The following is a 24,591-nucleotide window of genomic DNA, read 5'->3' as shown; positions in this document are numbered from 1 at the left end:
AGTCTGCTTGTGTTCCTCACTCCTGTCTTAATTTTTCGTCCTTCCACCAAGAACCTGCTAGATTTCACCTCCCGTACAGCGAATAAACATAAAGGTGAGTCTTAAAATGTCATTAAGTATCATTACAGCAGCAGCGAACAGTGTAGCGAAATAGAGACGCTGCAGCGCTTTCGACGCAGAGCATATGCACGCGGTTTGTTTTTGTAATTCATAATCATAAGTTTATCGTGCATTAGAGGTATCGCTGCAGGAACGCCTCGCTGCCAATAGCTGTCTTGTTTTGTAACAGCCGCGTTTCTTATGAAACATTGCAGCGTTGTGAGACAGTAGACTGGTGGACTGCTGCATCGTCTCGATTCTCCATACGTCTCTCTCGCTCGCAGAACCGTTTGACAGGTCAGATCCAGTCGGAACCGGATACTGTTGCTTCTCCGTTCCACCAGCTGCTTTGTGTGCTGTAAGTTTTCATGTTTGTTACCTCTGAGACTGATTCTGACAAAAACAACATTAGCCACCTGTCATCCAAATGCACTCATGTATTGTACCTCATATCAACTTTGTTTTAATTGTTTAGTGTGTTTTTTATCCTTAGTCATAGTGAGTGTGTCCATAACGGCATGTTTGCCCTGTTTTGCAGTATTACAATTTTCTCGAGAAAATAAATTGCATAGAATAAGTTATTCTGTTAAATTTAAACTTGCTTTCAACCAGAAAAAAAAAATCAATTGGGTTAAACAAATAAAATAATTCAAGATATATTTTCTCATGCATTGTGTTTGCATCTGTTTCAAGGATGTCTAAATATTTTAATGGAAAACAGGAAAAAATACTGATTTGAAAAAAAAAATTGTATTGATGACCTGTAGTTGAACCATAACACATTAATATGGGATCTATTACCAGAGAAGTCTGTTTCTTTAAAACTCAAAAGGCTAATTTTGTTTGTAATATTCAGTAAGATTATTTAAAGCTTTACATATTGTGTTACAAGAAACTCCATTTTGTTCATAATCAAATATATTGACATTGTATACACAAGCTGTTGAATTTATATTTTAAAATTGTTTCCAAAACATCCATGTGAAATTTTGTTTACATGTTCAGCTGCTCTTGGTGTATGCTCTGTCATTCAATATCCAGTATCATAATCTCTCCTGCAATAATGTCCTTGATTTGCACACTGAATACAAAGGACGATTTATCCTACACTGTAAAAAATCTGTCTAATTTTCACAAAAAACAACATCAAAACTGGTAACTGTGGTTGCAATAATTCTGACAATTCTGGTATTACGGGATGGCATATTGGTGCCTGTATATTTAATAACTCCTAGCCATATGTTTCATTAATGTTAATTTACCAGTCTACTTGAAATACCAAAATCGCCTTTTTAGCATAAAAAATAGTACACTAAACACCCTAATGTAGGCCTACATGAAAAAAAATACTGTAAAAATATTAAACAAAATTATTTATATATAATCAAATGTGATGTGTCATTCAGGGACTTCTGGGAATGTACTTTTACCGTTTTGACCAAAAATTAAGGTAATTCATGTTTTTTACTTACAAAAACTATTAATTTAGAGTAAAACAGCATAATGCAATGTTAAACAATACTATACTATATAGCTATACTATCACTATACAGCTAATCAATTAAAAATTTTTTTACTGTAGCCTTTTTCTGTAAAATATCACAGATTTTTAACAGTGTAGATTTATAGCGCGAAGCTTGACAGAATAGACCTACTTAAAGGGATACTCCACCCAAAAATAATTTACTCACCCTCAAGTTGTTTCAAACCTGTATGAGTTTCTTTCTTCTGCTGAATACAACTGGCACCATTGACTTCCATAGTTAAAAAAAAAAAATAGTATAGAAGTCAATGGTGCCAAAGTTCCAATCGTTCTTCAAAATATCTTCCTTTGTGTTCAGCAGAAGAAAGTAGCTGTGCAAAAAAAAATCGATTCACATTTGAATCGCGATTCAATCTTTACCGATTCAGAATCGATTCATAGAATTCCAAAAATCGATTCATATATTTTTTTTAATGGCGTGCACGAGCGGAGTGGCAATCGGGTGAGTCGGGACTTTTACCGGTGGTGTTTCAAGGCTGCGAGGGCCGGTCTGATAAATAGTTACATTGCAAGTTCTTGCCGCCCGCTGGTCAAACTGTGCAGCCTCTCTGCTCAACCCGTGAATAAATGCATCGATCCGCAGATCTTATGTTTGAGTTCTGTAGATCTTTTTGCCAAGCGTGTCAGAGGTTACGGGTTCTTCTAAACCGCACTCGTATAGTTTTGTCTCTCTCTCATCAAAACCGAATATGTTCATCACGTTTGTGTGGATTTTATTTCGTGATTTCACCGGAACCACAACGGCGATATGAAGCGCGCGTCCGAGTGATGACTGCGCGAGCCACAGAGAACACTGTATCCATGACACATAGCAGCGGCAACGAGCGCTCAGCTTGATTTCAAAAACAACAGATCTCTTATTTAATAGCGAACTAAATGAATGCTCTGCTAGTTAACTGGAGATACCCGCAAATTACGCCTATGAACGACTTCACTGGATCTAAACAAATCAATCTAACCATAGATGTTACCAGTAGCGGTGGCTTTTTAAAATCTATTTAAAATAATTTCGCAAGGGTTCTATGACATTAGTAGCTATATATTTTTAGGAAGTTCAATGTGCCCAGTCGAGTTCACATTTCGACAGTCAACCTGGTAGCTGAAGTACTCCTTAAACCACATTTAGCATAATTGTTTGTTTGATCTGACTACAGCCCTTTAAAGCTACATGTAAAAGCTTTTTATTTAAGTTTTATTTTAAACTTGAATTAAATGTATTTGAAAGCTGGCCAAAGCTTGGCACTTTTTAGTTGCAAAAGTTTTTATTTTTGTATGATGACATATAAAGTAATATCAAACTACATTTAATTTGTTGTGGTTTTTTTCTTTTAAATTGTGTCTACTGCAATCAATCACATAGGAAAAAGTAAACTACATTTATATAGCCTACTGCGAATCGTTTTTTGAATCGAGAATCGTTTTTGAATCGAAAATCGATTTTGAATCGAATCTTGAGACAAAAAATCGGTATCGAATTGAATCGTGACATTTTCTGAATCGTGCACCCCTAGAAGAAAGTAACTCATACAGGTTTGAAACAACTTGAGGGTGAGTAAATGATGACAGAATTTTCATTTTTGGGTGGAGTATCCCTTTAAGCATTTGATTGTGGAGCAGGTTTTCGGGAATGCTGAATGTTTTTGAACCCCCCTTATGGATGACAGATTGATTTGTCTGTACATGTACAGTATGTGGGACTTGTTATTCATAGCATCTTCCCATCTGATGCTGAGCGCTTCACATGTCTCTCTCCAATTTTCAGGATGCATTTGTTGTGATTAGCCCTGGCTGCAACACTCTCTATGTCATGCTTTGTTTTAAATGAATACGCCATGCAATTATTTTTCTCGAGGTATTGATGCATAAAACCTGGCCTATTGCTTCTTAACCAAGATTTATCCTCTTAATAGCACCACAGTTTTTCCTTACAGAGGTTGATCTGTCGTCTAGACAAGAAAGACAGCCAGTTGTACAATTGTTTTCCTCCTTGGTTCTCTTGGCAACTGTCTTGCAGTATTTGTCAGATGTTTTACCTCCTCAATCCCACTGAATGTCCCCTTTTTCATGTACCATTGCTGCAGAGACTGATTAAAGACTCTTAATGTCTATTTCAACTACCTCTCAGATTTTGACTGAATCTTTTTAATAGTCATCTTTTCATTGAGCTTTCATATTCAGTATTAGAGTCTAGATTCTTATCTTTTTAATGAAATAGAGGAAAATCCTGTGAATTTTTCTTCACCACATTCGTATGAGTGAGTGTAGCAAAGAATGACTTGTGCATGACCTTAGTAGGCTGTTTAAATCATGCAGAGGGGAATTGGTGTAATGAAGTTTACCAATAGGCTTTAACAGGGTTGGCGATTGTGCGCAATGAACCGTGCTCATATTCTTCACTGACAGCTCAGTGTCTTTAGTGAGCCCAATGTTATCGCTAGCCAACGATCAAAGTTCATGTGCTGGTGATCAGGATTATGATGATTATTTCCCAAAGTGCAAACCCAAATAATCTCTGCTATCTTTATGGTCACTATGATCAGGTAAAAATCAGTTAATCACAATTTGTCATCTCTGAAGTTTAAAAATGAGCTTCACATATATGTATTGAGGATGTATTCTGTAGACTCTTTCATGTATTGTTGCTTACTTCTACTGATGTTATCTAGCTCCTTTTCCGAGGGGAGCTGCTCCCAAAAATGGTGTTACGTAACATAAGGAATAATTTGCATTTTAAAAATGGCTCCGCCGCGTTTGGTGCGGTTGCTCATTGCTCTCGTGGAGCGCTGGCTTTAGTTCACACTCTGAGCTGAGAGGATGAGGAGCAGAGGAATTGGTGGTGGCTCAGAGTTGTGTAATCCAGCACAGGCGGCTATTGTTCGCTTTGAAATGATCCCCCCGGACAGCGCCAATGCGGAGACCACTGATGAATATTGATTAGCTGAGAGAGAATCAGATGTCATGTGATGTGAGCAAAGAGTGCTGGTTTGATTTTGATGCTGAAAATGAGCAGATAAATGAACTTAGAAACCTAATGTTGGATTTCCAGTCTTTAATTGCCTTCACAGTTTCTCTTATTATTATTATTATTATTATTATTAGGGATAAATCAGCCAGTTGTTCAAATGTATAATTCCCCTACCAATATTTTCACTAATTTTACTTTTTTTCTTTAATTAAACATGTAAACTTTTTTAATTTTTGCTTTATTTAAAACGATACTCGGTTACTAACGTAACCTAAAAAGGCAGGCTCGTAGGTTGTCTCACTGGTTTCATCAGCTGAAGCGATAAGACGCTCGTGGCGCCTGCACGGTCAGGTTACGCAATACTCGTTCCCTCTTCTAGAGAGAACCGAGGTTACGTTAGTAACCGAGTATCGTTCTCTTACGAGAGGTTCTCTCGTATTGCGTAAGCTAGCTTACGCTACGGGAACCCATTGTCAACGCCGTGCGCGCCCAGCCTCCACTACATGAGTCCCAGGGATTCCCGGGGAACATAGATAAGTGGGAAACAGGTGGCCAGCAAGCAATGCGGGCCAGCACATGTTATAAGCACATCTAGGGTATACAGAGAGGCGACGCCGGTCCATAATCATTCAACCTATAGCGCAGCTCAACCAGGAGAGCTAGCGTCGCGTGAGGGGAGTCCGAGCATGATAATCCGTGCAGGACAAACCCACAGCTCACACCGACAGAAGTCTAGCCTGCAAGGCGGGAACTTCCAGGTTATAAAACCTAACAAATGTGGACGGGGAGGCCCAGCCTGCCGCCTCGCAAATGTCATGAATGGAAATTCCGCTGGACCAAGCCCACGATGAGGCCACGCCTCTGGTGGAATGCGCCCTGATACCCAAAGAGCATTGCAGACCTTTAGACATGTAAGCAGATGTGATAGCTTCCACTATCCATCTGGACAGGCTCTGTTTCGCGGCGGCGAAACCCTTGGTGCGCCCACCAAACGAAACAAAGAGCTGCTCTGAATGCCTGAAAGAGGCGGAACGCGTAATGTAAATCCTGAGAGCCCTGACGGGGCAGAGGAGATTCACATCACCCTCACTTTAGGTCCACGGAGTCTAACGGTTCAAAGGGGAAAGCTTTCAGGGCCTCTAGGACCAGTGAAAAGTCCCAGATGGGAACCGAAGGGGGTCGCGGGGGGTTCATTCGTCTAGCTCCTCTAAGGAAGCGAATGACGAGCTCGTTCCTTCCTATTGACTGGCCGGGCGTCGACTCAGCGAACGCTGCAACAGCCGCCACATAGACTTTAAGCGTGGATGGGGACCTGCCCTTATCCAACAGCTCCTGAAGGAAGCTAAGCAGACCCGGGACCCCGCACGTTCGTGGGTCTAGATCTCTATCGGCGCACCATTTGGAAAACACCGACCATTTAGACGCATAAAGCCGCCTCGTAGAGGGGGCTCTGGATTGCGTGATCGTGTTCATTACTCCCTCTGGCAAAGCAACGGGTATCCGTTGATCACCCACGCATGTAGAGACCAGCGCTCTGGATGGGGATGCCAGACTGAGCCGCGGGCTTGAGAGAAGAGGTCTCTCCTCACCGGAATCGGCCAAGGGGCTGTGTGGGACAGCCGCATCAGCTCCGGGAACCAAGTCTGATTCTCCCAGCGCGGGGCTACAAGGAGCACCGAGTGGCGCGTTTCCCTGATTCTCTTGATTACCTGTGGTAACAGAGCGACCGAAGGGAAAGCATAAAGAGGGAGGCTGGGCCAGGTTTGGGCCAGCGCATCCTCGTTCTTTGAAAAAGAACAGCGGGCAATGAGCCTTGTCTTTTGACGCAAAATTCGCTCTGCCGAAAATGCGCCATAGTAACTGGACTGTTTGGGGGTGCAAGGACCATTCCCCCGGGGGGATGTGGTTCCTGGATAGCGTGTCTGGACCGTCGTTCAGGTGGCCTGGTACGTGCGCGGCTCCCAGCGAGCGCAGGCGGCCCTGAGACCACATAAGCAGGCGTTCCGTCAGATGGCAGAGGTTTCTGGATCTGACGCCGCCCTGACGGTTTATGTAGGATACCACTGACATGTTGTCCGATTGGACCAGTACATGGTGATCCTGTATAAGCGGGAGGAAGCGTTTGAGCGCGTTCTCGACCGCTTTCATTTCCAGACAGTTTATGTGGAAGCGTTTCTCCTGGTCTGACGAAGACGGCGCCCCAACCCAGATTGGAGGCGTCCGTCGAGACGACCAATCGGGGGTGTGAAACAGTCCCCATCGTCACTCCCCGCTGGTACCAGTCGGCCGCTAACCAGGGCTGCAGGGCCGAAACGCAGCTCTGAGTCACTCTGATTCGCCTGTGGCCTGAAACCCAAGCCCGATGAGGCACTTGGGAGTTCAGCCAGCATTGTAGCGGGCGCATGCGCAGCAGGCCCAGCTGAAGCACAGCCGCAGCCGATGCCATACAGCCCAGCATCCTCTGGAATGTCTTCAGAGGTATAATGCTGCCTTTCTGGAAAGACGCGGCTAGCTGTCGAACACGGCGCGCACGCTGTGTCGATAAGCGGGCCGTCATAGCCACCGAGTCCAGTTCTATTCCTAGAAAGGGAATTGACTGACTGGGTAGTAATGAGCTCTTGGTCCAGTTGACCGTGAGACCCAGGCTCTCCAGATGGCTGAGAAGCGCAGTTCTGTGAGATATCAGTTCCATCTCCGACTGTGCTAGAATCAGCCAATCGTCCAGATAGTTCAAAATTCGCAGCCCTTTCACTCTCAGGGGGGCGAGAGCCGTATCCATGCATTTTGTAAATGTACGGGGCGCTAAGGATAGGCCGAACGGGAGGACGGTGTATTGATATGCCCGACCGTTGAAGGCGAATCTCAAGAATGGCCTGTGACGCGGGGCTATCGGAATCTGAAAGTATGCATCTTTCAGATCGAGAGAAACGAACCAGTCTCCCGGGCGAATGTGCGCAAGGATTTGTCTGGTCGTGATCATTTTGAACGGCCGTCTCATGAGAGCTTTGTTCAAATGTCTCAGATCTAAGATAGGTCTTAGAGCTCCATCCTTCTTTGGTACGAGGAAGTAACGGCTGTAGAAGCCTGACTCGCTCTGAGAAGGAGGTACTGGTTCTATGGCCCCTTTGCACAGCAGTTTGGCTATTTCTGAGCGGAGTAGGTGTGCTACATCCGCTTTCACTTTCGTCTCGGTCTGAGCTCGAAAGCGAGGGGGGGCGGCGAGCGAACTGAAGCCAATAGCCCTGACTTATCGTGCTTATTATCCAATCTGTCACACCAGGAATAGCCTTCCATGCTTCTACATGTACAGCTAGGGGCAGAATGGGCTCCTGGGTCCCGTTGGCCGCGCAGCACGGGCTCGGGAAACTGTACCGGAGGCGCGGGCGGGGTGCGCGCGCTCTCTGATCTCAGTAACGGCGGCTCGCCGACAGCTGTAACTGCCTGAACCACTTGATATGACCCGATTACTGGGAATGTGGAACATTTTGTGGCGATATTCATAGCGAGCGGAGCCTGGGGCGGAGTGTTTGTCCGTAAGCGTGAGTGCTCGTGGGCGGTCACGTGACTTACGTTCATAACCTGGCCGCTGTGGGGCTGTTGCTGTGTAACAGAGCGTGCAGCGAGTAGATGTGAGCACAGATTGTGCTCACACGGTTGTGCAGGAAACAGCCGTCGAGCCTGTTGGGTGCGGGCTCCTTCGGCGGTGACCAATCGAGCCCGAGTTGGTCGACGGCCTTAGAGAGGAGGCGCATTAACTCGGCGTCCACGCCTGCCCGAGTCCTGCTGGATTCCTGGACGGAAGGGGAGGCGGAGTGATATGAACTCGACCACTCCTCGCTATCCGACGCCAGGATGGAACAGCTGTCCAGTGAGTGGCCCCCTTCAGCTTCGTCCCCTGAGGCGGCGGCAGCGCGGGGCGAGGCCGGCGGCTGCGCGTCCGGGAGGGGCGGAGAAGGAGAGAGTGAGGCTGGCGGGAGACATTCCGGCGAGCACTTCACTGCGGCCACGGACTCCGGCATCCTCTGAGCACGGCGCTTCTTCCTGCGCGGTCCAGAGGGTGGAGTGACAGCGTTCTGTGTGAAGGCTTCGAGTCGAGCCCGCAGGGTCGACAGCGGAAGCGCTTCACAATGCACGCAGCCTCCCGAGTCCAGGGCGAGGGCTGCGTGTTCCGGGCCCAGGCAATCACATGAAAATCACATGGCGGTCACCTGCGCTGAGCTGGGCTCTACTCGAGCCGCAGGAAAGGCGAGGCATTTTGAAACAAACGCTCGCGCTCTTTTAGTGAGAGAGAGTGAGTGTCGCAGCGGCGAACACACAGCAATAAAAGGATACACGCCGGATGGCGTAGCAGGCACGGATGGCTGAAGGTGGCGAAGACGGCCGGCTTCTTCAGGCACTTTCCTCTGCTTGCTAGTCGCTGGTTTCAACGGCGAAGACTTCTCTCGGAGTCCAGCGATGCGGAGAGCTTCGCTGAAGATGATGAAATCAGTGAGACAACCTATGAGCCTGCCTTTTATACGCTAAGCCACCCCCATTTCGGCGGGCTATGATGCGTAAGGGCGCGAAGCGCCCTCATTGGACGTGACGTCACGCGCGAGGCTCAGTGGTAGGTTGCAGCAGTTGCCGCAGGGCAACCAATGAGCACGCAATATGCCCGCTCAAGGTCTGCTAGCTGCTGCACTGCGTTGACAATAAATACAAAATTAAGGATAATTTTTGGCTTCAATATCTCGAGCAAAGATGACTTTACCCGTAGCGTAAGCTAGCTTACGCAATACGAGAGAACCTCTCGTAAGAGAACAGGTTACAACATAATATTTTATTTGGCTTTTAATTTGCAAAAATTACTAGAAATGCAGCTATAATGTATATAAAGTATTCAATGAATTCTTACTTGTGACGCAGCCTGAATCATAATCATACACTGTTGGTTCGTTGGCCAGAGGAGAACTGGCTCCCCCAACTGAGCCTGGTTTTTCCCAAGGTTTTTTTCTCTATTCCGTCACCTGATGGAGTTTTGGTTCCTTGCCACTGTTGCCTCTGGCTTGCTTAGTTGGGGACACTTAATATTCAACAGTATTATTGATCTGACTGTACTGTATGAAAACTGAACTGAGCTGGACGATGACATCATTTTTTGCAGAACTGCTTTATAGATGAAATGAACTAATTAAATAATTGATGATCTTTACAACAGAACTGAATCAACAGTGACTGAACTGACTTCAGCTGAACAACATCCAAAATGCATCATTTTCCTGTTATCACTGTAAAGCTGTTTTGAAACAAACTGTAGCCTATTGTATAAAGCGCTATATAAACATAGGTGACTTGACTTGGCCATGCTGATATCAATTCATGAACACTCTTTAGGTGGAAAACAATGCACAATATCATGAAAAATGTTTATGATCTTCAGCCTTTCGCAAGCCATTCTTGAAATTTCGACAAATCCACGTCAATGTTTGCCAGCTAGACAACTGTTAAAAATGGCACAGAAAACCAATTTTATAAATTTGCACAAAAAAATCATGGACACTACCGTTTAAAAGTTTAGGGTCAGTAAGATTTAGTTAAATAAATTGATAATTTTATTCAACATGAATGCATTAAATTGGTCAAAAGTGAGAATAAAGACATTTATAATGTTACAATAGATTTCTATTTCAAATAAATGCTGTTCTTTTGACAATTCTATTCATCAAATAATACTGAAAAAAGGTATCACCTATTCTACAAAAATATTAAGCAGCACAACTGTTAAACATTAATGATAATATTACTTGAGCAGAAAATCGTCATATTAGACTGATTTCTTAAGGATCATGTGACACTGAAGACTGCTTTACACTTGGTCATGAAGCTGTCACGTAATGCATTGACAATAAATCATTTCAAAGATGTATCCACACTCCTCTTCCCATCAGCATTCACTCATCTCTCCGCTCTCTCTCAGTCAATGAAATGAAATTAGTCTCTTTCACTCGAGAAAGGAAAATCAGCTCCATCAGTCAAGTTGTTGCCCCCCAGCCATCAAACTAGTTTAACCTGTTAAGCTTCAAGCCCACTTTTGAAAAATCCCCAGAAATGACATACCCAAACTAAAACAGATACAGTTCATGAACCCTTTGCACTAAAAGCACAAGTATGATCTCATTTGAAAGCTGACACTTGGTTGTTTATTGTAAATGTAGAATTAATTATTGTCATAATGAAAAAAACAATTTTAAATAGCTTCAAAGTTTTGTAAAGTTATTAGAAATTTATTTTTATGAAACATCTTCATGAAAATAAAATTGAAGTTGGCCCTGGAGCAATCTAGAAATGCACTGCAGCTAAAGCCACATGTCTGACCATTTTATATTTAAAATCTGAAAATGATAAGTATAAAGCTCTGTATTTAGTTAAATGTTTTTCAAGATCATGTCAAATTACTTTATTTTGATTAGACTCTATTAGCAAACTGATGTTTAGTCATCTTCTGAGTCATCTATTCAGTCTATTGTCTCTATTGTTTTGTGGTGCCCCATTCAGTCTCAGTCTCCCCTGCACACATTTACACCTCTCCAGACTGGTTATTATGGCTCTAAATATGCATTTCTTTTGTCTGCATTATAGCTACTAACGACTGGCTATTCACAAGCTATTCATAGGGTTTCAAACCCTAATTTCTTTTATCAAAGTTCTCACTAAATATTTGAAACTGGTATCAAATGCACTGAATCATTTCAGTAAGCATTCCTATTTAGAAAAAAATCATAAAACAATAACTGCTCGTGGCAGGTGCGCCTGGGCTCGCTAGCATGTTAGCTTAGCACACCATCAATACACGACCATTTATGAGATTAAAACTATGTTTGCGCTCCAAACTCACTATATAACGCAAGTCTAGTGTTTTAAATAATCTTCTGTGATCTAACTTGGCTTCAGATAAAAAAAAAATCAGACAGAAAATGTATTATTTAGTGTTCTGAACGATGATGAAATCTATATCGATTAGCATTACATTATAAATATAATCTATTATTATGAAATACCTGGCATGGCTTGAAGAACACAGGTAACTCAAATATCATTGCAATCATGTTTATTGTCTTCAAAACATCTTTATCTGCATGTTACAGCGATCTCTGTACTTTCTGTATCACTCAGTGACGTCCTGGAATGTCACATGACTATGGGTCTTCTTCATGATACATATATGGACTTTTATTGGACATAATAGCGCCCCCATGCTATTGGTATGAATGGAAAACACAGCACATCTCAGTAAGAAGCGATCATTATGATTACATCGACGCATTTGGGTATAAATTCAATAAATATTATTCCTGTCTATAGAAATATGATGTGAATCTATGAGAATATATCAATATTTCTCCACATCTGCACATTGTTGAGCTAAAAGCCCTCAGGGACGTTGTTTTGTGAATCGCTATCATGACGACAGCACGGAGTGTTTTTTATGAATGGACCAGCTGACGCTCATAATTCATATTAAAGGTATCGACTCGTTTTTTTCATTTCATAACTCCTGACACAAATTAAGACATAACTGTCACTATAAGTTTCTCAGAATACAATAGTGGTCAAATACTGAATCTTGAGTCTTATATCTTTTTAATGATGTATAGTTTTTCAAGGTATAACATTAAATCTGATAGTATATTTGAACTAAATAAAAAAAAAAAACGCTTCAGTGCGCCGACGCTCTGGAGAAGGAGTTAACCCATTTTGCTTGCTGCATCCTCACAGGCGCATGACAACAGGCTTGTGTAACACACATTTTCAGAACCGGTTCTATCCGGTCGAAGAGCCGTCTGGTTGGAGTGCTTCTGAGAGACGGAGTGTCTGGATTTTTCTTGCTTCTGCCGCCTCAATTGTGTAAGCGTCCTATAGCACAACAGAGATGCACTTTCTGCTTCTCTTCTCCTGCGCATGAATAAAGATGCTATGGGTCTCCCCTCTGAATTGATTCCTTTGGACAAGCAAACGCATAAGACTAGTTTCCTTTCAATAGAGCTGAAAGACTGATTCACAGGCTTTCAATGTCCAGACTAGAAACATGACAGAAACATATGCCTATGACATTTAAACTGAGCAGGAATGATATTGCTTCATAAACATGGTGTTTGTTCCAGTTAAGAACATTTTGTGCATAATAATTCCATAATGTCACCTTGCTGTTCCTTCCCTAAGCATATGCTCACTCATTATAATAGCTGAAGATATGTCGGGATTCCCTCAGGCTTCAGCTTTTCCCTTAGGCAGGACTATTCTTCCCAATTAATCTTAACGTCAAAGTGTGACCGAGTGGTGCTCGAGTTCCCTGAACCCTGTGCCTGTTGGGAAGGTTTAGCGGTACTCGAAAGTAACGCCGTTAGTCACTTGTCTCCGTCCCAAGAAACGGCTGTGATGGTTCTGCAGTTGCAAAAAGATCATCTGAGGGCTGGTGAGGGTCTAAGCCATGTTGTAATTAACACCAATCAACCATGCTTTAATTAAGTGGCATGAGGGCCAACTGTCAGGACCACTGTTGTAGGACAGGATTGATGGGCATGGCTGAACCTGCTGCTCAAGGAGAGAGGAACTGTCTGTGGTGCTGCTGAAGCATGATCCCAGGACTGTCACACTGCAGACTGTAAGATTTGCACCAATATGTTTGTTAATCAGTTTCTGATAAAAAAATAGATATGCAACTATTTTCAGAGACAAGCTGTTTGTAGGTTGATTTCTCTGAAAATTGGGGTCTCTGCGGTGCTTTCTGAATATTCCTCAGTTTGTTTGAGTCAGGGTTAAACTAAAGCCATCGTGAACTAAAACTAAACTGAACTAAAACAAGGACTATTAAAACATTTCTGTTAACTGAAATAAAATAAAATATAAATATACAGTTGTGGTCAGAATTATTGGCACCCCTGGTAAATATGATCAAAGATGGCTGTAAAAATAAATCTGCTTTGTTCATCCTTTTGATCTTTGATTCAAACATTCTCAAAAATCTAACCTTTCATTGAAGTAAAAGAATTAAAAAATGGGGGGTAAATCACATTATGTAATAAATGCCATAATTATTGACACCCTTTTATTAAATACTTTTTGCAATCTCCCTTTGCCAAGATAACAGCTCTGAGTCTTCTCCTATAATGCCTGATGAGTTTGGAGAACACCTGACAAGAGATCAGAGACCATTCCTCCATACAGAATCTCTAAAATCCATGATACCATGTATCTGAACAAGATGTCCAGAACCTCCAGGAAAAAATAGACCCACAACATTAAAGATGCAGCGCTATAATTATCCATGGGCATGGGGTACTTTTTATCCCTGTTTGCTGCCAAAACGTTTTTCTTTTTTTTCTTTTTTTTTCTTTTTTTTCATCTGCCCATAGAAACCTGTCCCATTTGAAGTTCCAGTCGTGTCTGGCGACTGAATATGGTGGCTTTTTTTTTTTTTTTGGATGAGCGAGGAGGATTTATTTTTACTCTCCCAAACAGCATGTGAGGTGCTGTTTGATTATTTATTTTATTTTTTTGGCTTTGTGACCCCGAGACTAAACTAATCTGCAATTCTCTATCTGTGAAACTTCCCTCCTCGCTGTGCATTAAGACTATATAGACACACGTCCTCTTCCTGGCAGATTCGTAACATCTTTAGTTGATTGGAACTTCTTAATTATTGCCCTGATGGTGGAAATGGACATTTTCAATGCTTTAGCTATTTTCTATTTTGTGAAGCTCAGCAATCTTTTGCTGCACATCAGAACTATATTCTTTGGTTTTACTCATTGTGATGGACGATTAACCCTCTAAAGAACAGGGCAACGGAAAGTTTTCTTAAGGCCCCCATGTTCAGTGCATGTTTCTTTAAATGATTGCAACCAACTAGAATGGTCAAAAAAGTATCAAAGAACAGTCCAATAAGGTGTGGGAGTCACTTTCAAGCACCATTTGAAAGCATAGACAGTAAAAGAAATGGACACAGTGACCCCCTTGATTTCAATGGAGTAAAGGGAAGCCCAATAGAAGCACTCACTTCCTGATGGCCGAGTGAACTGCGCAGGCTCAAACTGAGCTTGACGACGGAGATGTGACGTGAGCAACCTGTCTGACAGTTGTACGTCTTCTAGTAGCTGTGCCAAGAGGAATCTGAATCATTCCCTTCCGAATCTTGCAGAGCCGGAGATCGTGAGTATTAGCTGTCCATGAGCTAGCAGCGGGATCAACTTTATGACTCTCTATGGGCTTCTCCCTTGACTTTATGCCTCCACGTCCCCCTGATTGCCTGCGAGCTTCTCCTCCTGTCTATACGGTAATTTCTCTACTGTGCGACAGAGAGTCGCGTGGTTATGACGCAATCGTCAGCCTATTTTTACAAAAACGGCTTCTGCAGGGCCATAACGTAAGATACAAAGTAATGGAGCCTTTTATACATTGTTGTGTTTCTTTAGAAATAAATAATGGACAAATGGAGTCTTTGGACGCCTCAGATGTAAAGATATTCGCTGTCAAAGTGACGCCAAAATGAATGGGAGTCAATGGAATGCTAACAGCAGGTGAAGTTCTGCTACAATGGCGGCCCCCAAGCGAAGCTTCAGTTTCCGGCTGGTGGATTACCCACTTGTTTGAAAGCAGATGCGTATCGCGTGTTCAGTCTACAGGAGCGTAGTGTATTTTTACAAAGTGACATCGCCAACTACTGGCCTGGCAGCATAATACAGCGTTTTAAAATCTAATAAAATGACAAAAGCACATAATGAAATTACTAAAAAATAAACTAAATGAACATGAAAACTAAATGTATAAAAATAAAAGCGAATTAAAAATATAAATAAAACAAAAAATATAATATAATAAAACAGAAATGACACTTGTTTGAGCTTCCCGACCAGGCCAATGTAGTACAATTATTAAATCCAATGGTGCAAGTTTGTGGCAGGACTATCTGTTTGTCCGACCAATGGCAAACAGTGATCTGTAAATGTGTGTGGTAAAATCTTTGTGTTCATGATTCTAATATCACAAACACAAAAATTTCTGAACAAACTGTTTTTTGTAGTTTCTGTTTAACAAAATGAATAGTCTGTATAATAGTATGTTTAAACAATACATGTATAACTGTACAACTATATGTAAGATCAAGGAAATTCCTTGATAACATAAAATTGTGGATATTATTTCTCCTCTGACCTGCAGATTATTATCCTCCAGGACGTATTTGATTGTGACATTTCAATGACCTATATCGGGCTCCCACTCCCTGTAACCTATCTCTTTCATTGTTTTTTCCCCAGGTGAAGTAAAAGGAAGGTGAAAGGCAGGCAGTGTGCTGTCTCTCTCTCTCTCTCTCTCTCTTGCTCTTCATCTCTGCCTTAGTGAGTACTACACATGGCTTCCTCACTCCTGACCCGGCAGCTGGCCGTCTCCCTTCAGCAAAACTTGCGTCTCGCCGTTCCAGGTAAAAAAACAAAAAAAACATGCTGAGACGGAAGACTACGATACCCTCCAGTCTTAAAAACTTGTTTAACTATAATGTTCTCAACCTACTAGTGACCATCAAAAAGAGCTGTAGCTGTCACAGAGACTTTATCAGAGTGATTAAACTCCATGCTTGGCTTAGTAAGTGAGAGGCTTCCTTTAAAATGATAATGATGTTTGGATATAGAGCCAGATGTCGAGAGGGACACAGTTCAAAGTTACTTAACCATGTAAATTAGTTACTGGGATCTGGTTCTGTCCAGCTTTGGCTGGTGAATTCTGCATGTGTAGAGAAGTTGTTTGTGTCTTGTCCTTCAGTGTCTGGTCACATTGCCCCAATCCTGTCAGCGTCCTACATTAATCAGTACCTCAGTTATGAGTTCAATTCTGTAAACTTATGTAGCCCGTCAAGTGCACATGGGTACTACTGCTCAAATATGGCTAAAAGGCATTTTGTGGCTGTTTATATGTATTTGCTGGCCACTGTTCAGATATACTACAAAAGTACAAAAGTTCTTACAGTGTTCAGTTGGTTAATTACTTTGAGATGTCAGATAAACTTCCTTAAAATGCTTAGCATTGCAATTAAGGAAGTTATCTTCACTGAAACTGAGGCAACCTTTCATAATTCAAGAGGAAATTAAAGGATGAATGAATGACTCTTTCCTGTTATGCAGCACGTTTTGTAACTTTTTTATGAAAGTGAATTTCTATAAAAGGGGACCAGATTTGATAATTTACACAACAGCAAGAAATTAATAATTAAAACAGTTAGTGCACAACACTCGTGGTTATGGAATAAATGGTAACATGCGCTCAAATTAAAATAGTAAAATTATATCAAATTAATTCCCATGTTCAACTAAATGTGATATTAATTTTCTTCTTGTAATATGATTTCCATTTTTAGAAACTGAATTTAAAATCTCATCCAACATATTACGTAACTATAGGAAATATGTAGCCTACTGCATAGTAAGAGTGACTGAAATTATTAAAGTATATAGTCTTATTTAAGTTTTTATTCTGTTTTTGTGGTGTTAGGTTCCAGTTATGTAAGCAAAACTGCCACAAAAACTGTTTCAGAGTTTGAATATGACACCCCATCCATGAAGACCGCTGTGCCAGGTCCAAGGTCCCAGGTTCAGTCTCAGCATTTTTACTCTTTTACCATGAGATTTATCACCAGATTGTTTTGTGATATGTCTCTGCAGTAAAATAACAGATTTTCAAAATGTTGCTTCTACTGATATTTTACTGCAGACTTTAAAAAATGCTGTCAAAAATTTGGACACGCTTCCTTATTAATTTTTCCCCCAAATCTTAAAATTATATATATAATTAAGCATTAAAATCATAAGAAAAATTATGTGTGTCCAATCTTTTTGTGATTAAAGCTGACAGAAATATATTTTGATATCTCTGCAGAGCAGAATGACTAATAGATTAATTTCTCTCAATCAACAGGAGCTGATGAGACAACTTGGAGAGATTCAGGTGAGACAAACTTTGGCGTTGGCTCAGTTTATACATGCATAACTGTACCTTAAAATTGCGTTATGCAATTAGATAGAAGTCTTCCATACTCTGACACTGGTTTTTAAATATCTCCATGTACAATCACATAAGGTGCAGTTCTCTTAGTTTGTACTTAGATAATGATTTAAGTATATGAGTCACTTTTTCAGACAGTGCCATTCAAAACAAAACGATATGATTAACAGCAGTAAAGCTAAAGTATGACTGCCCTAGATCAGCAATGTCACTTCTGATGTGACGTCCAGCCATATTTCAGCCTGTCTGGATGTTTTCAGCGTATTGAGTGATGAATGTATTTCAAGCAGTAATTTATCTGCTGTCTGGTCCAGCTTCTTGAGAGCAGTCACAGTCATCTTTTGACCGCTTTGCTGTGGATGAGTAGATAGATGTGAGCTGACAGGCATCGATGAAGCTAATATCACAGATTCGCTTCGCCGCAGCTCCTGTGCCTGTCTGTTGGTCGCTGTCTGTCTCCCATGCACAATAAGTAGACACAAGAAGTGTCATAACCTATTCATGAGACGTGCTAAAAATAGATGCTGCATCAGGTTCAAAGCCACGGAGACGGAAAAGCCAATTTCATTAGATAAAGCACCGTTGCTCACAATTTTGTGGTAATGGGTCACAGTCTGAATCTTGACATCTGCTTTTTCAGTTGTACAGTACATGTGAATTCATTAAAGGCCATATATATATATATATATATATATATATATATACTGTATATAAAATTTTTTTTCCCTGATGTTCACTTTTTATATTTCTATTTTATAAATTATTGTGCCAATAACCATTTAGTTGTACAATCACCACTTATACATGATGCGTGACATCAGTGCAAATAGACGAATCCGGCGAAACTACCGGAAGTAAGCGGGCGCCATAACTGAGCTGTTGCTGGGTAGCGTTGCGCCATTGCCTCCTATTGTTTTAGTTGCAACTTGCGTCCACTGGAATAAACAGCCCGCGATTTACGACTGTCACTAACGTTACAACTTTTATAATGTTGAGTGGGAAAACATGTTCCGTTTTAAATTGTTTCAATGGCGGCAGTAAAGGGCGCATTGGGGCAGTAACGTGAGTAACATTACTGTTATGTCTGTTGTTAATGTTTGATTTGCTTGACTGTGACAGAATTTTTTTTAAATAACAAATTAAAATAACAAATTAAATTAAATATAATGCGGTTTTTGTTATAATAACAATTATTTAATGAAATAAGTAAAAAATATAATAAATATGTAATATAGTGCTCAGCAAAATCTCCTCTCTAGCTATTTTTTCTATTCAATTAACATGCTATGGTCATTAAATGGCTTTCCTGAGCTAAATGTAACGTTATGTGACATAATTGTTCTCCTGCTGTTATATTGACCTCTTTCCATGGTTTAAAAACACTAATTGGTCGATATTATGTATACTTTCTAGCTGTACCTTACCCTTGCCTTTTGCAATGTGAAAATTAGATAAATAATGGACACAAATGAAAAACATGAATTCGTTTATTTGATGTCATTCATTTATTTATTGTTGCCAAATGGACAGATGTTTTTATAGTTTCCTCGTTAGCTAACGTTAGCCTAGCTGGCTTGCCAAGCTATTTTCATAAATAATCTGTAAGATCGTTTGTACCTTTATCTGTGACTGGAGGCCACTGTCTAACATCATCAACCCAACAAGTCATTCTGCCTGGCTGTAGCTGTCATCGAGGGTGCGTTATCACGGAGGTTTGTTTACATACCGTTAACAGCTCAGTAATGGCGTCGCCACAAGATGGCAGCCTACACAGAACGCTCGTTGGATTCGTGTACAGCTGGTGTGAGAGCTTGCGGGTTCCTTTTTAGCCATTCACTGACATGAAGCTGAAGCTCTGCCAAGAAAAACAAAATCAGGTGTACAGACGAATCACAAATCACTTTAATAGCTACATTCAACTCTACTTCTCTCTTGGTTTGCAGAATGTTGGAGCGATTCATTTTTTTTGCAACTATGAGGAAAGCAGGGGGAACTACCTGGTGGACGTGGACGGTAACCGAATGCTAGACGTGTACACACAAATCTCCTCCATCCCCATTGGTGAGCTCAGTCAGTAAGCTGGTCTCTGTTACAACACATTCATTGCTCTGCAGACCACTGACACATCTACTGTAAGACAGGAAATAAGACAACTTTGAATTAAAGTCGGCATGAAACGGAAGTTGCGTGACGTATATCCAAGTGAAACCGCTTCTCGAACAAGAAGAAATGTAGGACTGGACAGGATTTTTTCCAGTGGTAATTGATTGGATGGTTGTGGTTTGTTGTTGCTGTGATGTCATGTGAATGACAGATTGTCCCGCCCTTGTGCCCGTAAACACGTCATCAGAGAAGAGAACATACTTTGATTAGAGGTTATGGGGCCACATGAATTAAAAAAAAAAGTATGATGTGCAGTGCCCAGATAAATCACTTATAATATAATAAATACTGCAATATTTCTTAAAAAAAAGAAGAATTGTCATTTTCATGATGAGTTTAATGTTGTTCTCTGGAGGTAGTACACTTACTTTGATTTAGTGTCAGAAGTGTTTATCAATAGCATTTGGTGTTTTGATGTTAAACCTGATGGCACCATATTTATATTTATGGAATTATTACATGTTGTTTATTATGGAAGAATTTAGGGTTTGTAATGACATTAGGGTTAGTAAAAGGCAGATTTTTAATTAGTCAGCTATTTAAATACATTTTATGAGATTTATTTTTAGATTAAATATTTTCTTTGATTGCAATTCATTTGTTTTGCAATTTTAATAGTTTTAGTTAACAATAACAACACTGCACTAGAGTTGGAAAGGATCCAACAATCCAACATACAGTGTTGTCACTGTGGCCGCTGTGTTGTTCTCGTTCAGTAAATGTGAGAGGCGTCCTGTGGCTTTGCCTGAGGCGACTGTTGGTGCGGATGATTAAATGTGAGCGTCAGGAACTCAGGACTTCCTTTGAGGTTTGCCTGTACAGATCCGACAGATAGACCTGAGAGGCAGAGAGAGCACCTTTCCTCTGTCTGCATCTCATTCGTTTGGTCCGTTAGCTTGCTTGCATTTAATCAGCCTCAGCAAATTGAGTGAAGCTCTACTGTCTCTCGCTCTCAGATGTGCCTTCAGGTGGTAACTCCGATTTAATGAGCTTTGATTTCCCTGGCACTTGCTTCTCCTGTGTCATTTCAACAGAAGTGCATTATGGGATATTGTTGTTACATCAGTGTACAACCCTAGCCTGACTTCGTCATACTCATATTCTAGTCAGAATGTGAGTCTGATACTGCCCCATAGGGCTTTGATTATGAGGCGTGTCTTAACCGAACCAAAAAAAACAAACTCTGCACTCAATTGGCTAGACCTACAACCAATCAGAGCAACGCAGTAAGTCAGCTACATAGTTGCATAGCACAGTTGTCAACTACAGAACTCAACTGCACGCACGCTGGAAGTAGTAGTAAAATAATGAGTGTTGCTTCTTTTACTTGGTCCTCCATGAGTGCGACCAAAGGAGAAACCACAACGACCACAGGGTTTATTGCGTCCCATCTTCTTAGCGACCATCGGAGCCAGCTGATAAAATAAACTTTTGCCGAATCCCGTAGGAAGGACGGCAAACACATCTTTCCGATCGACAAATGCCTTGATTGCAGTTCTCTGTTCGTCTTTTAAAATTAATGCGCTGTCGATTTCTTTTACAACAGACGCGATAGCGGAATCTATACATCTCAGTTCTCCAGCTGCAGTCACCTTTGAGGGAAACCAGTTCAACCCAAGCGCTCTTTGATAACGTGATGATTACGTAACCGCAGATCATCTGTCCATCATCGTATAAAGCCCGCCCTGACAATTTGATTGGCTCGACTAATTCTGAACCGATCATAATTACTCCTCAATGGATCGAGTCCAGACCGAACTGCCCGACCAAAAAATGTTGTGGGCGGGGTTCGGGCTGGCATCCAGGCTAGTACAACCCCACTCACCCAAAACATTCACAATGACAGACACATCACACATGCATACACAAGGGCAACACACACCACAATCCACTAGTGCTCTTACTTAATGTGTTGCACACCCGTATCCTGTGTGTTTAAGCAATAGCGAGGCTTTATTTGTCCTGCGGCCTGTTCTTTAAATGTGTCAGTAAAGCACATGACTTCATCTAAAGCTTTCTGTGATCCTGGATCAGCCGCTGGACAGATTCAACCATCAGTCTGCAAAATAGATAACTCTACCTCTTTGATGCTTTTTTTTTATGAGCTTGAGCATCCCCTTTTCAGATTTTCATAATTCATTTGATCAAGATAACAAAATATTTGTTGCTGTAAATAACAGATACAGTGGGTGGAGTGTTGTATAGTAGTCTGTACTGGCTTGTCTAGAGTTCATATGAGTTCATTCTTGTTTTGCAGTACATTCTGTACTCTGTATAGGTTTTAGAAGTAAAAGTGCTTGTGTTCTAATTTAAGGAAGTATTATTATGAAACAATATACAAGACTTTCAGAAATGTGCTCTGGTCAAGCTCAGGCACTCAAATATTATTAATTCTGACTCGATTATTTACGCTATGGCAAGAAAGTCATCAAGACAGATCTCAGCATGAGGAAAATAAGAAAAAAAAGAGTTCATTGCATCAGTGCAAGTTCTTTTTGAGTGTGCATTTGTATAGCCATTTTGGAAGTTTTGATAATATAATACTGAGTCCAGTAAATTTATCTAACTTGACAAAAAAAAAACTAGTGAGCATAATTAAGTATAATAGAATAATACACAATAAATGTATACAAAGTATAGACAAATGTTTGAAAAAAATTCAGAAGTCTAATAGAACTTAACTATAAAGAACAATAATAAAAGTAAAAGAGTTGTTTGTTTAAAACCATAGTAAATACAAAAATCTAAATAGCTGTTTGAACTTTTTTTTTTTTTGTTCAGGCCAATGTGCACACTTAGGTAAAATGTAACTGGTTGATAGAAATCAAGCTAATGTGAATTTTACAAATCTAAACAATTCGGATAAGTTGCTTAGAATTATCCAGTATTTTGAAGTGCCCACAATAACAATACCACACATTACCGCAATATACCATATTACCGAATACTGACACATGTCTGTTTGTGATTATAATAAAGGAATCTAATTAGGGCTGGGCACGTTAACGCGTTATTTATTAATTAATGCCGACAATTTTTTTTTATCGAACGTTAACCGAGTTTTTTTATTTATTATTATTTTGAAAGTCCGTTGCTCACTGGCTCTGAATACACATAGGCCTACAGTCAAACCATGGGTCACAGGAGGGAATAACCCTCCCAAACAAGCAGTAGAGGGAGGCTTCGGCAGGTTCTCTCAGGTGAACAGATAGGGAGACAGCGCTCCGCGAGTGAACGGCAGGCGCTCTATGGGTTGTAACCATGGCAACGGCTTCAGTGCTCAGCTGCAGCCTTTTTAACTTGAATTAAAATGATAGATAACTTTACCTGATAGGCCTGCGTTTAGTCCAGCGGGGATGCTCTGCCATGTGAATTCCCTCCTGTTGATGTCCTGATAACTATTTAGATTCTGGAAACTCACAAACAGCGAGGATCAGTCTCTCTTCCAGTGATTTGTGCTGTGCGTCGTGTACAAAAAGTTCAAGACAATTCCACTTCGGTGGTGGGCATGTGCGCACAACCGCGACAGTTTCACGGGAACGCACCCGCTTGTCGCTGCACCTTGTGCTCGACCACTTCACCTCACTCTAACAGGGAAACTTGCTACTGAACACAGACTGTTTCTGCCGCTCCTTGATAAAAGACACCTGTTGATACCTGTTCAGAAAAATAACAAGAAAACAAGACTCTGATGGTAACTTGTTTTAACAAGCTAGATAAAAGGTAATGCCCTGGCAGTGGCAAATAGCTTTGGTTTAATATTTGATTTGATTACATTAATGTTTAAGTTGAGATTTACAAGAGTTATTTTATTGCTATTGTGTAAAGGGAATACTGCTGGTAAAAAGTACATTAGGCTATTTGTTTAAAGTTTTTGCAAACCACATGTTATTGCACTTTTGTATAGCAGTACATTTAAATCAAAAGTACGTAATACACTACTTTAGAATTCATTATTCAATTTTCCGCGTAACAATGCGATTAATAGCGATTAAAAAATGTAATTGTTGCCCAGGACTAAATCTAATATGATTTAATCTTTAAGAATTATAATTGTTATTTTTTTTATCCAACAAATATGATGGCGACATGAAAATGTACTGTATAACAGGAATGACCCATGTGGTAACAGCTGGTGTTTTCACATAAAGGCAGCCACTTGCATGGACAAATGCTTGTTTCAGTTGACTTCACAGGACTGAAAGAGCCAGATACAGCGTCTAGAACAGAATGAACTCCTCAGCAATCAGACTGAGGTCAAACTAGTACTGTTTCTACTCCTAGTGAGCTGTAGGCATGCCGTTTTAAAAGCTAGTCATCTTGATTAAGCTGCAGTGGTAGATTTTCCTTTGCGCACCTGACTTAAGTTAAACGGGCATCTTCACTTCGAAACCTACAAATTTATACTCTACTAGGCGCCTGCACCTGCTTCTAGTCGGACGATGTTTCGCCCCCTTTTGAACACTATCACTTGGGAATAAGATCTCGTATTCCACTAAACACAATCACTCCGGAATGGAAGTAAGATCTCTAGTGTTTAGCCTGTCACGCAGCATTAATCAGACGGACTCCAGACAATGCCTTCGAATGTGCTTTAATCACGGCCGGGAGGACCTCGTATCAATCACGGAGAATCCCCTCGACAAAAAGAGTACCACATTTGTTAGAGAATAGGAGCATGCCAAAGGTGACATGATTCATTCTCCAATATGATTGGTTCTTGTATAATTCTCTGTAACTTGGTAAAAGCAAATTTGGATTCCAAATTTGGTTGCTAGGGTTATGAGGT

The 24,591-nt window shown here is 41.0% G+C and overlaps 1 protein-coding gene across 2 annotated transcripts in view; it reads left to right on the top strand.

Annotated features, from left to right (window-relative positions):
• The window catches only part of abat (4-aminobutyrate aminotransferase), a 33,803-nt gene continuing 9,212 nt past the window's right edge, over positions 1-24,591 (top strand). The window contains exons 1-6 of one of the 2 annotated variants that reach the window (XM_056258193.1): positions 5-94; positions 315-457; positions 15,902-16,065; positions 17,130-17,227; positions 17,553-17,582; positions 19,583-19,700. In XM_056258193.1, the coding sequence (XP_056114168.1) occupies positions 15,996-16,065; positions 17,130-17,227; positions 17,553-17,582; positions 19,583-19,700 (316 nt within the window). In that variant the 5' untranslated portion in view covers positions 5-94; positions 315-457; positions 15,902-15,995. Of the gene's footprint in view, positions 95-314; positions 458-15,901; positions 16,066-17,129; positions 17,228-17,552; positions 17,583-19,582; positions 19,701-24,591 lie in introns of both variants that reach the window. The other variant, XM_056258192.1, reaches the window with a different exon arrangement.

This window comes from Rhinichthys klamathensis, unplaced genomic scaffold (assembly GCF_029890125.1).
Source record: "Rhinichthys klamathensis goyatoka isolate OS25496 unplaced genomic scaffold, OSU_Roscu_1.1 h1tg000149l_1, whole genome shotgun sequence".
Lineage (NCBI taxonomy): Eukaryota > Metazoa > Chordata > Actinopteri > Cypriniformes > Leuciscidae > Rhinichthys > Rhinichthys klamathensis.
Note: the sequence above shows the minus strand (reverse complement) of the source record. Positions and strands in the feature narration are given on the sequence as shown.